At 41.3% G+C, this 13,590-nt stretch overlaps 1 protein-coding gene across 1 annotated transcript in view; it reads left to right on the forward strand.

Moving 5' to 3' along the window:
* The window catches only part of LOC140209904 (signal peptide, CUB and EGF-like domain-containing protein 3), a 373,983-nt gene that overhangs the window by 327,093 nt on the left and 33,300 nt on the right, over positions 1-13,590 (forward strand). The window contains exons 10-14 of the mRNA XM_072278560.1: positions 4,161-4,286; positions 6,489-6,605; positions 9,050-9,142; positions 9,988-10,101; positions 10,742-10,906. Of these exons, the coding sequence (XP_072134661.1) occupies positions 4,161-4,286; positions 6,489-6,605; positions 9,050-9,142; positions 9,988-10,101; positions 10,742-10,906 (615 nt within the window). The remainder of the gene's footprint in view (positions 1-4,160; positions 4,287-6,488; positions 6,606-9,049; positions 9,143-9,987; positions 10,102-10,741; positions 10,907-13,590) is intronic.

Genomic DNA, 13,590 nt, shown 5'->3' on the forward strand with positions numbered 1-13,590 from the left:
TTGCAAGTTGTCCCGTGATTAGTGTCTATTTAAAGAAAATTTTCTTACTCTTTTGAATCATGTAAAAAGCATACTATCAAATTGGTCGCCTCTTTCGTTATTGTTAATCGGTCGAATTAACTCTATCAAAATGAATATATTACCTAAATTTATATATCTTTTACAGGCATTGCTGGTTTTCATTCCTAAATCCTTTTTTGATTCTCTTTACTCTATTATATCTTCTTATATATTGAAGAATAAGTGTTCTAAATTAAATAAAATTCATCTTCAGAAAGATAAAAAGAATGGAGGATTAGCCTTACCAAACTTTAGATTTCATTATTGGGCAGTTAATAAAAGAAATCTTACATTTTGGTTATATTATATAAACCGTGAGGATTGCCCTATGTGGATTTTTTTAGAAGCTAATTCTGTTAATAAATTCTCTATCATTTCTCTTCTTGGATCCTCACTTCCTTTGTCTTTGAATAAGTTCACGGATAATCTAGTAGTTAAACACACTATGAGGGTTTGGATACAATTCTGAAAATATTTTGGCTTATTGAGTTTTTTTCTTTCGAGTCCCATTTTTTCTAATTATTTTTTTAAACTCCCTATGATTGATGTGGCTTTTAAAGAATGGGATAGATTAGGTATTAAATGCTTTCAGGACTTGTTTGTAGAGGGAAGTCTTTTCTCGTTTGAACAATTGTCAACTAAGTATAGTTTACCCAAAAAGCTTTTTTTTCAATATGTACAAACAAGAGATTTTTTACGGTCTCAAATAAGTACATTTCCTAAAAGTCCAGATAAGAATCTACTAGATGTAATCTTTAATATGAAACCTTTTTATAATGGATCTATATCTAATATTTATAATATGCTGTTGGGAATGAGAAGTGTTCCTTTAGATAAAATTAAAAATCTTTGGGAACAAGATTTACAGACTTCAATTTCTGAGGAAACTTGGAATCAAATTTTTGAATTGGTCAACACTTCATCGTTATATGTCCATCACTCTCTCCTTCAATTTAAAGTGGTCCATAGGGCCCATATGACTAAGGATAAGTTGTCTCGTTTTTATTTAGATGTATCTCCGTATTGTGATAAATGTAATAATGGAGAAGCTTCACTCTTTCATATGTTTTGGACATGTCCGAGTCTTGAAAAATATTGGAAAGAAGTATTTCAAATCTTTTCAATACTTTTTAAAGTAAATTTCAAGCCTAATCCTTTGACTGCTTTATTTGGTATTGTTGGAGGAAAGGATATTATTTTGGAGCCATCTGATTTGTACATTTTGGCTTTTATGTCTCTTACGGCCAGGAGGACACTTTTGCTTAAATGGAAAGATGTGGCCCCTCCTATTCATGCCTAATGGTTACATGATGTGATGTCATGTTCAAATTTAGAGAAGATTCGATATTCAATCTTCGAATCTAATCAAGACTTTCAAACATTGTGGGGACCTTTTCTGAATTATTTTCAAAACTTTTGATTTGCTGTTAAAGCACAGATAATGACTAACAATCTTTTTTCTTTTTTTCTACTAATCAGCTTTGGTCTTGGTAGTGGGTTAGATTTTTTTAATATAATAACATTATTATTTTTCAATGTTATGAACTAATTGACTTGTACGAATATAGGGTAAGGAGTCTTTATATGCGATTTAGTTTAATATATTGACATATATATTCTTCTCCCTGTACTCTGTATTCTTATACATATAAATTAATAAAAATATTGGAAAGAGAAAGAGACGGTGTCTCATGTAGATACCACCAATGGTGGGATGGATGTCCCTGTGATATATTGGGATCAGCAGGGCATTCTTCCCAGAATCCTGTGGTCCTTCCTCGTCTATGCAGTTTCGATCTCGACAGTCGAAACCTTAGAGAGGAGGGTTAGCAACCACCTCAGGAGATGGCTGGGGCTGCCAAAGAGCCTGAGCAGCATCGCACTCTATGGACACCACAACAAATTGCAACTGCCCTTCAAATCCTTGGAGGAAGAATTCAAGGTAACAAGAGCCAGAGAAGTGCTACAGTATAGGGACTCAAGTGACCCAAAGGTGGCTAGAGCAGGGATCCAAGTAAGTACTGGCAGGAAGTGGAGGGCAGAGGAAGCTGTTCAGGAGACAGAGGCGAGGCTGCGTCACAGGAGGCTGGTGGGAGTGGTCACACGAGGCCGAGCTGGGCTAAGATCCTTTCCAACTCCCCAAATGGGCACCAGAGGGAAGGAAAAGCGTCGTCTAGTTCAGGAGGAGGTGAGAGCAGTAGTGGAGGAGATGAGAGCCTGCAAGGCAGTGGGAATGAAGCAACAGGGAGCTTGGACAAGATGGGAGAATGCGGTTGAGAGGAAAGTGACCTGGGCTGATCTTTGGAAAGCCGAACCACACCACATCCAATTTCTCATCCAGGCAGTGTACGATGTGCTTCCAAGCCCATCAAACCTGCACACATGGGGCAAGGCAGAGTCATCTGCGTGCCCACTGTACTCCAAGCGAGGAACCCTGGAGCACATCCTCAGCGGCTGTGCAAGGGCACTTGGTGAGGGACGGTACAGGTAGAGGCATGATCAGGTCCTGAAGACCATCGCTGAAGCCATCAACGCAGGAGTTTAGTGGGCGAAGCGGTCCCGACCCTCCAAGCAGACCATTGCCTTTGTCAGAGCTGGGGAGCAGCCAATACCTGCCAAAAGAACATCTGCAGGCATTCTGACCTCTGCAAGGGACTGGCAGCTGTTGGTGGACCTCAAAGGGCAGCTGAAGTTCCCCAACCATATCGCAGCCACCACCCTGCGACCAGACATTGTCCTAGTGTCTGAGTCTACTAAGCAAGTGGTGCTGCTGGAGCTGACAGTCCCATGGGAAGATAGCTTGGAGGAGGCCTTTGAAGGGAAGCTCTCCAAGTATGCAGGACTGGTCAGCAACTGTCAGCAGGCTGGATCGAGAGCGAGGTGTCTCCTAGTGGAGGTTGGTTGTAGGAGATTCGTAGCCCGTTCTTTAGTTAGAGCCTTCAGCATTTGGGGCATCGAGGGAGAGAGGAAGAGGACAGCCATCCGCAGTACCACTGATGCGGCAGAGAGGGCCTCAAGATGGCTGTGGCTCAAAAGAGGGGAGCCATGGAGTCATAAGTAGCTAGCCATCTGGACACAAGCTGGGGTCTGATCAGCCCCGGCTGGGTCACCTGGAGGAGGTTGTATGATGTTGAAAGACCCGAAACACCCGATGATTCCAGGAACATCACTGAAGATGTGTCCAGAAGCATCACTAGATGTACGTACACAGGTCGAGTCCACTACTCTAGCAGCTTCTTATGTTTGTGAGCACTTGAATTGCCGTACCAGACCATGATGCAACCAGTCAGAATGTGGTTATTATGGCACAATGTATTCCTATGGACAAAGAGTAATTTGTTATTTGTAAATTGATAATGCCTGCCCCATAGAGTCAATGGCATTATGGTAAAAAATCCAAGTTGAAGGTTTATAATATCTGCGTGATGGAAGACATTAAAGGCCCAATGACTTGTACAGTGTTTTGCCAAATCACCTTTGGTTTATAAGAGGAAAACAAAGAGAAAGTGTGCAATTTTTCCATCAGATCTCATATTCGAGTACTCATGTTCATTGTGGTTTGGTGTTTGCTCATGTGCACAGTGTCCTTTTAAAAATAAATGTTTCATCCCTTGTGCATGTTTTGAAGATTACTTGTGTGTGTCACTTAATAAAACACAGTTTAAGAAACAAAAGGAATCCTTGTATTGGTAAGGCCTGCATCCTGTAGCAGTTTACAAGCAATGAAATTATGCTTTGCGGTTTAATGTTTTGATTTCTACCATGAAATAATGTAATAATACAGCTAAGAAATCTTACATTAAGTATAGATAACTCAGCTGCCAAAATCCTTCTGCACAATTGTCCTTTGAGGGTTACAAATGGAATAATAATGATAATGGTGTAACTGAGAGGTAGTCATTCATAAATGTGCATCATCATAGACTAGGTGCTGAAAGAATTACTCATTGCTCACTGTAATAGCAGTGTTGTGATTGCAGAGATCTGGGACCAGAAATCCGACAAACTCCGGACAAAAATGCAAACAAAACAGTTGTCTCTAAACAAGTTTCCTTTAATAGAAGCCAATTCACTTATACTCTTATCTGTGTCTCTTTAAGATATCGATGAATGCAGCATGAACCATGGTGGTTGCAAGCATGGCTGTGTTAACACTCCCGGAAGCTATCAATGCTCCTGTCCCAGTGATGGCTACAGACTTCACTGGAACAAGAAAGACTGTGTGGGTATGTGGCAAACTCTGATCTCTGGCGTCCTCTACTGACAGTAATGCAAATAGCAGTTCTGCGGCATTGCATCAAGGCACTTCACAGAATTGTTATTAGATCCACAGGGGTGGACCAAAGAATTAGACAAAGTTGCATTGTTGAAGCAGCACCTTAATAAAGGTGTAGATATTGAAGGAACTCAGAACACTGTTAACATGGATCAGATTTACTCCTTGCATAATTGCTTATCCAAAATGTTCCAATTGTTCATACAAAGGGGATCTTTGCATAAAATGAGAAGCAGTATTCTGAATTTTCTTTATGATAGCTAAAGGAACCACTTCCTTCTGTGACTACAATATGGAAATATTAGTTATTAAGATTATTAGCTCTGTTTTGTTCCACCAAAGGTATGGTAAGAAACAAAATTAAAGCAATAGACTTGTAAAGAATTGCAAGAATCTAATAGTTATAATTATGTGGCTGAATCATTCTGTGAAAATGATCTACAAATGACATTTATGGAATTAATGTTTCAAGAAAGCTCTTATGCATGAAGGGTGCTTCTTGTGACTGCATGTACGCGGTGCCCAATAACCTGCTGCCCAGTGAGGAGAGAGTACTGCTGGGCAAACAGTTTGGAATCAAGACAGTCAATTGATGGATGGGGAGGTATTGAGGTTCAGTGTCAGAGCAGCATGGCGGATGTTAGTGCAAAGATGACATTAGCTCTCAAAGAAAGAAAGATGTGATGTGTTTTGGTGGAGTCCCAGTCTGGTTTAGCACTGCAAAGATCAGGTAATTCTGGGAGTGGCTAGCCATGGTTACCCCCAGGGGCAATTGCTATCATTTCCACAAAGGAACATTGGATAGGGAATGACAGTTTGATGGGTATCTGATGTGGAAGTCTTGTCAGGAGCACATGCACAACTTGCACTTGGAAGAAGCCGGTTGAATTCTCAGGGTGACACAAAATGACCTGCATGTGTTCATAATGGCATTTTGCTTTACATAAATGTACTTCAGGAAACATAAACCACATCAACCATCTGGCTGTCAATTTAAATTGTACTTAAATGTAAGTACATTTTCTATAGGGTAATGCTGAGCATCACTATACAATTGGATATCTCCACCCTCTGTATTTCCCTCTAAAATGTTGCTTTCCGATTGGAAGAGTTCCACTGTATGTTTCCACTTATAATTATTAATTTCATATGTGTTATTGTTAAGTGCCTTACTGTTTATACTACCAAAGGAATATTGCTGTCAATCACAGTGACAATTATAAAGAAGTACCCTTGGGGAAAGAGAGGCCAGTGCATTAGGGTTAGTATATTGCTACATTATTTAATCTACAAGTTAAATATACAAGGTCAGGATCTGTTTTCTGTCAACATTTTTTTTTCTGTGTAATTTCAATCCAAGGTTATTTAAAATCTACAGCTCATCGTACAATGTCTTACTTATGTTATCACTTCCCTTCCCCTGTAAAATTTGGAGTAGGATTTAGTGCCAAAACTACTTTCAGGCTGTGCTGTAAATAGTATAATACTTATACAGACACTACATCCTGGCTTGAAACCCAGTCATCGATGACTCTCTCCTCTCAGCATTCAATGTCAATACAAGGTTTTGACTCTCTTCGTTAAGCTCCTCCCCGCTGCGTTTATTTCTCTCATTTTCCCCTTTAAATCCATTTTCACTATATAAGGTCAGAATATACATCTTAGGAAACATAAAACCACTTCAACCAAGTGTTCGACCATGTGGCTGTCCAAATAAAAGTCATCAACATGGTAAATCAAAAGCGAACCTACTTGACATGAAAAATCAAACATTCTGCATCCCTTGGTAAAATTTAGATTGCACTTAGCTCTGGAAGATATTAGTTTAATCAAAATTTGGGAAGTGGATTGCAGTAGATTAATTTACTTTCATTCTGAAAGTTCTAATGAGCAAGAGCTGTTGATCCTCAGTTACCTCGGAGATTGGAACCAGCTGTTCACAGTTCATTTAGAATCATTAAGAGTTTTAATCTAACTCACTCAGCAGGAAATTGATAATATCAGATCCAGTTTCACACCCTTACCTGATCTTACTTTTTGTTGACTTTAATCTTCTGTAAGATCTTGTCAGAATTAACCTCTAAAATTTCTCTTAACAATTCCCTCCTAGTTTTTTTTGTGGCATTTAAAAATCATTCCTTCCAATTTTTAGAGACAGTAAAGTGCCTGCGGGAGTCCAACCCACCTCGAGCTCAACTTTCCTGCATCAAGAGTGGGAAGAGAGAGACGTGCTCCCTCAGATGTGCATCCAAGGCTCACTTTCAAGCAGGTAAGCTGACGCAAAGGCACAAGCAGCGCAACTATTCACAATCCTGTTTGGTAGCCTGGTAACACTGAACAACACTGAGGGACATTTGATGGCTTTGGAGATTTTTCAAGTTTGCTAATCCTCCAGGATTTCACTGGAGTCTTTAGTAATTAATTAATTGCCTAAAGAATACCAATACAAGAAAACCAGAAATATAAAGCATATAAGCTTTAATAACATACTTCAAATTTTTCTCCAAACTTGTTTATTAATATGATAGACAGTTTGACTAATGATTAAGAACCATCTAAATGAATATGTTTCAAGACTACAAACTTTCTAGCTAATGAAGGAAATTGAGTATAGGTATGTTGGGAGACTAGTGGCAGAAATCTGGAGATATATGGTTACGTTATGGTACCAGACATAAAATCAGAAAAAGTTGGCAAACCTATGGGAAAAGATGTTTTAGGATTATTTATGAGAAAGTTTAATTTTTAACAAGGTCATTTGGAAGTAAATAACCTTTCATTCTCTTTCTACCTGAGGTATGGAAGATTTGTCAATAAAAAGCTGTTTCAGTATCAAATTTTGAACCTTTTTCTGTGTTAGATATAAGACATAGAAGCGTAATTTGGCCATTTGGCCCATCGAGACTGTTCCACCATGTATTATCCCTCTAAACCCTATTATTCTGCCTTCTGCTGTAACCTTTGACACCCTTACGAGTTAAGAACCTATCAACCTCGTATACTCAATGACTTGGTTTCTACAGCTCTCTGTGAAAATGAATTCCACAGATTCACCACACTCTGGCTGAAGAAATTCCTCCTTATCTCTGTTCTAAAGGGACGTACTTCTATTCTAGGCTCCCCCACTATAGGAAACATCCTGTCCACATCCACTCTCTTAGGCCTTTCAATATTGGAGACTCCCCCCTCCCCATTCTTCTAAACTCCCAACAAGTTCAGGCCCAGAACCATCAAAGGTCCTCATAACCATGTCATACCTGGGATCATTCACATAAATCTCCTCTGAACCCTCTCCAATGCCAGCGTTTATGATGTTGTAAAACCAGCAGGATATTTACTTAATCAAAAGTAAAAGCTGTAGATGCTGTAAATGTAAAATAAAAACAGAAAATACTAGAAATACTCAGCAGGGGTCAAGCAGTGTCTGTGATTTACTCTCCCCACAGACACTGCCTGGTCTTCTGAGCATTTTCTGTCTTTTGCATAAGATGACCATGTAAGCAACATCCCAAACCCAGAGGAAGATGCCATTCTATGCACACTGAGATTGTGATGCATTAAATGCAGCAGGGAAGATTCCCTTCATGTGTTAATGATTACTTAAAATAGCAGAAAATCTCCCACCAATCACGCTGTCTAATGTGGAAGTAATTGAGCAGAATATTTCTGCTCTTTTGGTAAGAAATAGTGAATATGGAAGGTCTTGCAACTACAGTTACAATGTTTCTAACAGAAATCAACTGAGGAAACCTTTGCCTTTACCCAGCCTTCTGGAGCATGTTTGATTGCAGATAGAATGGGCTTATAGTGGAATTCAAGTTGAGATGTATCTTCCAAAACCCTGCCAGCAGCTACTCTCATATGGACTTTTTCATCTCAGATCATTGGCTAATGCCTACCTAAGCACGTTTGTCAACCTTGCGATTGGCTGCCCCTCAGTCCTACAGTGGATCCATAGATCTTGGCATCCCATTCCAGTCTATTTCCCTCAGTCCCATTGGATGGCCTCCACTATCCTCAGTCCAAGCAGTGTAGACCTGTTCCAATTGTTCTGTTCTACAAGTCCTCCTTGGGCTCTCAGCCCTCCTCGCCACCCTACAGCAGCCCAACCTCCTCTGCCTGACTCCCCTAACCTTCTGCCAATCTCCTACCTGACCCCCAAAAGTCCTGAACTCTCACCCACACCCATCGCCCCAAGCTTCTCTGTACCATAATCTCACACTTCCTCCCCCCTTCTCCAATGACTCATGACCTAACTGTTTCTATCCTTTCTAATGGCCTTGTACTCTGTAGATTTTCACAGCAACAGGCTCTTAAACCATCCGTGCTTTCTCTAGCAACACTTTTAACACACCTTTGCCCATCTTTAAACCCCAGCACGAAGGAATTTCTAGCCCATATTTTTTCACTTATCTGCAGGTATGTGGAGTACTTGGTTAAACTACATAATCATAGCAATATGAACTCTGGTATTAAAATCATTTAAAATGCAGACGCGTAAGTTTATTATCCCCTCACTGACGAGCAGGAAGAAAATCTGTCTCATTTTATTTGTGTAGAGGAACTTATTAGCCGAGGATGTCAGCATCAAAAAAGGGTACACTATGGCTCAATGTGAAGTTTCATGATTGCAGAGTTTCAATCAGTGATTTGTTATCAATAGAATGTGTACAGTATTCCTTTCTTCCTTCATGCCGTTGTCATTCTTGCCAGGCTCTGATAACAGCTACACAGTGAGCTGTGGCGCTCCTACGCGCAGGGCCAGTGCTCAGCAGCGACAAAACACCAGCAACACAGGCTGTGTAGGTAAGCCCCTGAAATAAATTCTACATAGCTAATGAAATACCACGTTGTCTTAAAACATTTTGTTCAGACCTGTTGGATTCAACTTGTGTCCTATTCCAACTGCTGAGGTACAATGCTCACAGATACCCCTCCCCATGGATAACTGGGCATATTTTTCAGATAATTCACTTGGTTACACAGGTCCACATAAGGAACATGCTGCCCCAATGTAAACTTGTGCCTCAGGAATATCCCCATTCCCATTCCAACATTTTGGTCCATGGTCTCCTCTTTTGCCACAATGAGCCCTTCTCAGGGTGGAGGAGCAACACCTCTTATTCCATCTGGGTAGCCTCCAACCTGATGGCATGATCATCAATTTTTCGTTTTGGGGAAAAAATCCCCCCTTTCCTCTTCTTCTATTCCTCCACTCTGGCCTCTTACCTCATCTCCTCACTTGCCCGTCACCTCCCTCTGCTGGCCCTCCTCCTTCCCTTTCTCCCATGGTCCATTCACCTCTCCTATCAGATTCTGTCTTCTCCAGCCCTTTACCTTTTTCACCACTTGGCTTCACCTATCTCCTTCTAGCTTGTCCTCCTTCCCCTCCCCCTACCTTATTATTCTGGCACCTTCCCCCTTCCTTTCCAGTCCTGAAGAAGGGTTTAGGCCTGAATTGGTGACTGTTTATTCATTTCCATGGCCGTTGCTCGACCTGCTGAGTTCCTCCAGCATTTTGAATGTGATGCCAATTCATAGGAGCTCTCCCATGTTCTGATACTTCTGTGCATCATATTGAACAGTGAACATTCTCCCTTTCTCTATAATGCTGCTCTAAGATGTTTTTGAATACTTTTGTTTCCTTTTAGAGGCTCTAGCTCCCCCAGTGAAACAAAGAGCTTCATTCAAGATAAAGGATGCCAAGTGTCACCTTCACCCACGCATTAAGGGAAAACAGGACAGCGGGCATCCAGTTATCACAGGTAAAATGCTCTGGATACCAGTCTTCAGTTTTTCTTTATTTAGTTGATAATGGTTTCCCATTTTGTCTCTTTCTAGAGCCTCCAACTCCTGTCTCAGTCAAAATGTTCCTTTTACTAATTGCTCTGCTTCTGTGTTGCACATCTTCCCGTCATCAAGCAGGGTATTGGTCTCCATCTCTTGTGCTGGGTACAGTGCTTGGACTGAGTGATGTAATTAATCGCCGTACTGTTGATTTGCATTCAGAAGTGTTGATTTTCAGTCCTACTGATAATTGTGCTCCCTTCAGCTAAGACATCTCATGCATAAGACTGGAGAGGAAAAGGGAGAAATGAAACAAAGAAATAGCAACTTGTGTGTAGAAAGCCTTTCATGAATTCAAATTTTTCCAGAATATTTACCATTTAGTTTAGAAATGTAGTCACAGTTGCAGTTCAGGTAAAGCAGTTGCAATTTATGCAAAGGTAACACAAACAAGAAAGGGATTATTACTGAATAATTTCTTGAATTGCTATGCATTGAGTGATAAAAATTAGGGAAAAATTAGGCAGCAGAATTGTCTATTTTTCTGTTGTAGAACAGTTGGCAGTGTCAGGGAAATTTCTCACTTTTCTTAATTTATTTCATTGACATGTTATGAAGGAGGCACCTTCCCTTGTACAGACAACTGCCAAGTTACGTTTGTAAATCTAAAGTGTGATTCTTCCAAGAAAGCAAAAGGTCGCCGGACCCGTAACCCTCCAGGCAAAGAAGTGACTCGCATTACTCTGGACTTTGAAGCAGAAATAAGAAAGGAAGATGTAACAGGTGATTTTTGTTTTGTTGCTGTTTTCTACTTCTTGCAGGTTAAAATAAAAAGTAGTGAGATTTTCCTGAAGCAAACGACAATGAGAAAATATGTGTTCTTCTGCAGTTAACCTCTATTTTGTCTCTGGTTTAAGGAGGAGAATGCTAGCTGGATTCCCAATTCCTGATTAGTCTCTTTTGCTAAAAATGGGCACAGTAAGTGAGGCCAGTTTGGACTCAGCACTTCCGGTCCTTGTGGGAAGGTTTGTTAATGCTGCATGGTGGGGTTTAAGATACAGTTGCGGGAGGATGGGAACCGGAGGGCCAGAACAGTGGGGAGGTTGTGTAAGTAGATGTTGGTAAGACCTCAGACAAAGTCAGGAATAATCAAAAGGTTGAGCATGGTGCGACTAGTGTCCTGAGCTGCATATATCTCAATGCCCTAAGTATCATAGGAAAGGCGGATGAGCTCGGGGCATAGATCAACACCTGGAATTATGAAGTTGTAGCCATTAGTGAGACTTGGTTTCAGGAGGGGGAGGACTGCCAGCTCAATATTTCGGGCTTCCATTGTTTCATTGTGACAGAGCGGGAGGGATTAAAGGGGGAGGGGTGGCGTTACTGGTCAGGGAAAATATCATGGTGGATCTCCATCAGGACAGACGGGAAGACTCAACTAGTGAGACGTTATGAGTGGAACTGAGAAATAAGAAAGGTATGACCATGTTAATGGGGCTATATCACAGACCACCCAACAGTCCGAGGGATTTAGAGGAACACATTTGTAAAGAGATCAGACTGTTGCAAGTGTAACTCTCACTTCGGCTAGTGGCTTAATATAACGGGTGATAGTCCCTGGCCCAGGCAAACTTAAGAAATTACGTCTGGGCGGATGCTGCGCGGTGTTCCCTATTACAAATCAGTACCCTGAAATAACAAACAGTACCCAATATGCGATTAAATGATTAAGCTTTATAATTCTTACTTTGACTATATGGTTAGTAAAGAAAACAAAAAAAAAGAAAAAGGGCCCATTCTTATGAAACAGTCTATTGCGCAATGTTGGAGCTCACTGATAAGCCGTTCGTGCACCATCGACCTCCTACGATCGTCACTGACCTTCGAACCCTCACTCCAAGTCCACTCTGTCTGGCGGTCTACCAACTCTCTCCATTCGCGTCTTCTTTCCTCATCCCTCCCTGGCAAAAGACCATGAAAATCTCTCTTCCAGACTCACAAGAAGGAACAACATCTCTCTCATTGGATAGCACCGCATTCCAAACCCCATTATCTCTAGTCATAACACAAACATTGCTGGAAGACCATCCATGTGTGGAGCCAAAACAGCCGGGGGAAATCTTAAATGAATTCTTTGCATCTGGATTTGTTCAGGAGATGGACACAGAGTGAGGCAAAGTGGCTCAAACTTCATGAACCCTGTACAGATTACAGAGGAGGAGGTGTTCTCTACCCTGAGGTAAATCAGGGTGGGTAAATCCCCAGGCCCTGACAAGGTATTTCCTCGGACTCTACGGGAGGCAAGTGCAGAAATGGCTGGGGCTCTAGCAGAGATACTTAAAACTTGCTTAGCAACGGGAGAGTTACCAGAGGATTGGAGGATAGCCAATGGTGTTCTGCTGTTTAAAAAACATAAACCAGGAAATTATAGACTGGTGAGCCTGACATCACTTGTGGGAAAGTTTTTGGAAAGTATTCCAGGGTACTGGATATGTAAATATTTGGAAAGACATGGACTGATCAAGGATAGTGAACATGGCTCCATGTGCAGAAGGTCATGTCAAATCAACCTTATAGAGTTTATTGAGGAAGTTACCAGGAAAGTGGATGAAAGCAAGGCATTGATGTTGTCCACATGAACTTTAGTAAGGCACTTGACAAGGTCCTGCATGGGAGGCTGGTCAAGAAGGTTTGGTCGCTTGGCATTCAGGATTATATCGTAAATTGGATTAGACACTGGCCTTGTGGGTGTCAAGTCAAACTAGAGTTCCTAGAAAGTATTGGGACCTAGAGGCAAAAGAAAATGAAATTTAAAAGTAATAGCAAGAATCAACTGATAGACCAGATGGAACCCACTGCCTGAGTGCTGCTTCTGCCCGGAACATCGGGAGGACCTGGCAGCATCACAGCGGCAGTCCGGGAACAGTGTTGGGATCTGTGGTAAGATGCTGAACTTTAAATAACTTGAGAGACTGTTTCATGGAAAAGAGCACTGATGTCACTGCGTTTTGGGTTAGTGCTAGCTTCACGTCACAGGATCATCGCACACAGGCGCTTCTGGGAAATGGCGCGAGGTTTAAGAAGAGCTCGGGAACCTTCGGGAAGGGGCGCCCAGTTTGAAAACATAAAGGTCTATGAGGGAGCAGAGGTGTGCAGGTCGGAATCCATCTACAAAAGGCCAGAGAGGTAGCCAGTTTTTATCACCTAATGACTTATGTCTTATGCCTAATAACTAATGACTAGTGACTTATGACTAGTGACTAATGGCTAATGGTTGATGGAACTATCAAACTGCCGCACTTGCGAAAAACAAAAGGAAAAAGGAAAAGTTGTTTGGTCATTGAGTGGAATCTAGTTAAAAAACCTTCAGGTAGACGCATTCAATCCCTTTCAAGCAGGGAAGTTGCACATGTTCAAAGAACAAGAAGAAATCCGACTTGACAGTGGGAGAAGCCAGAGAGTGGTGG

Source organism: Mobula birostris, chromosome 14 (genome assembly GCF_030028105.1).
Source record: "Mobula birostris isolate sMobBir1 chromosome 14, sMobBir1.hap1, whole genome shotgun sequence".
NCBI lineage: Eukaryota > Metazoa > Chordata > Chondrichthyes > Myliobatiformes > Myliobatidae > Mobula > Mobula birostris.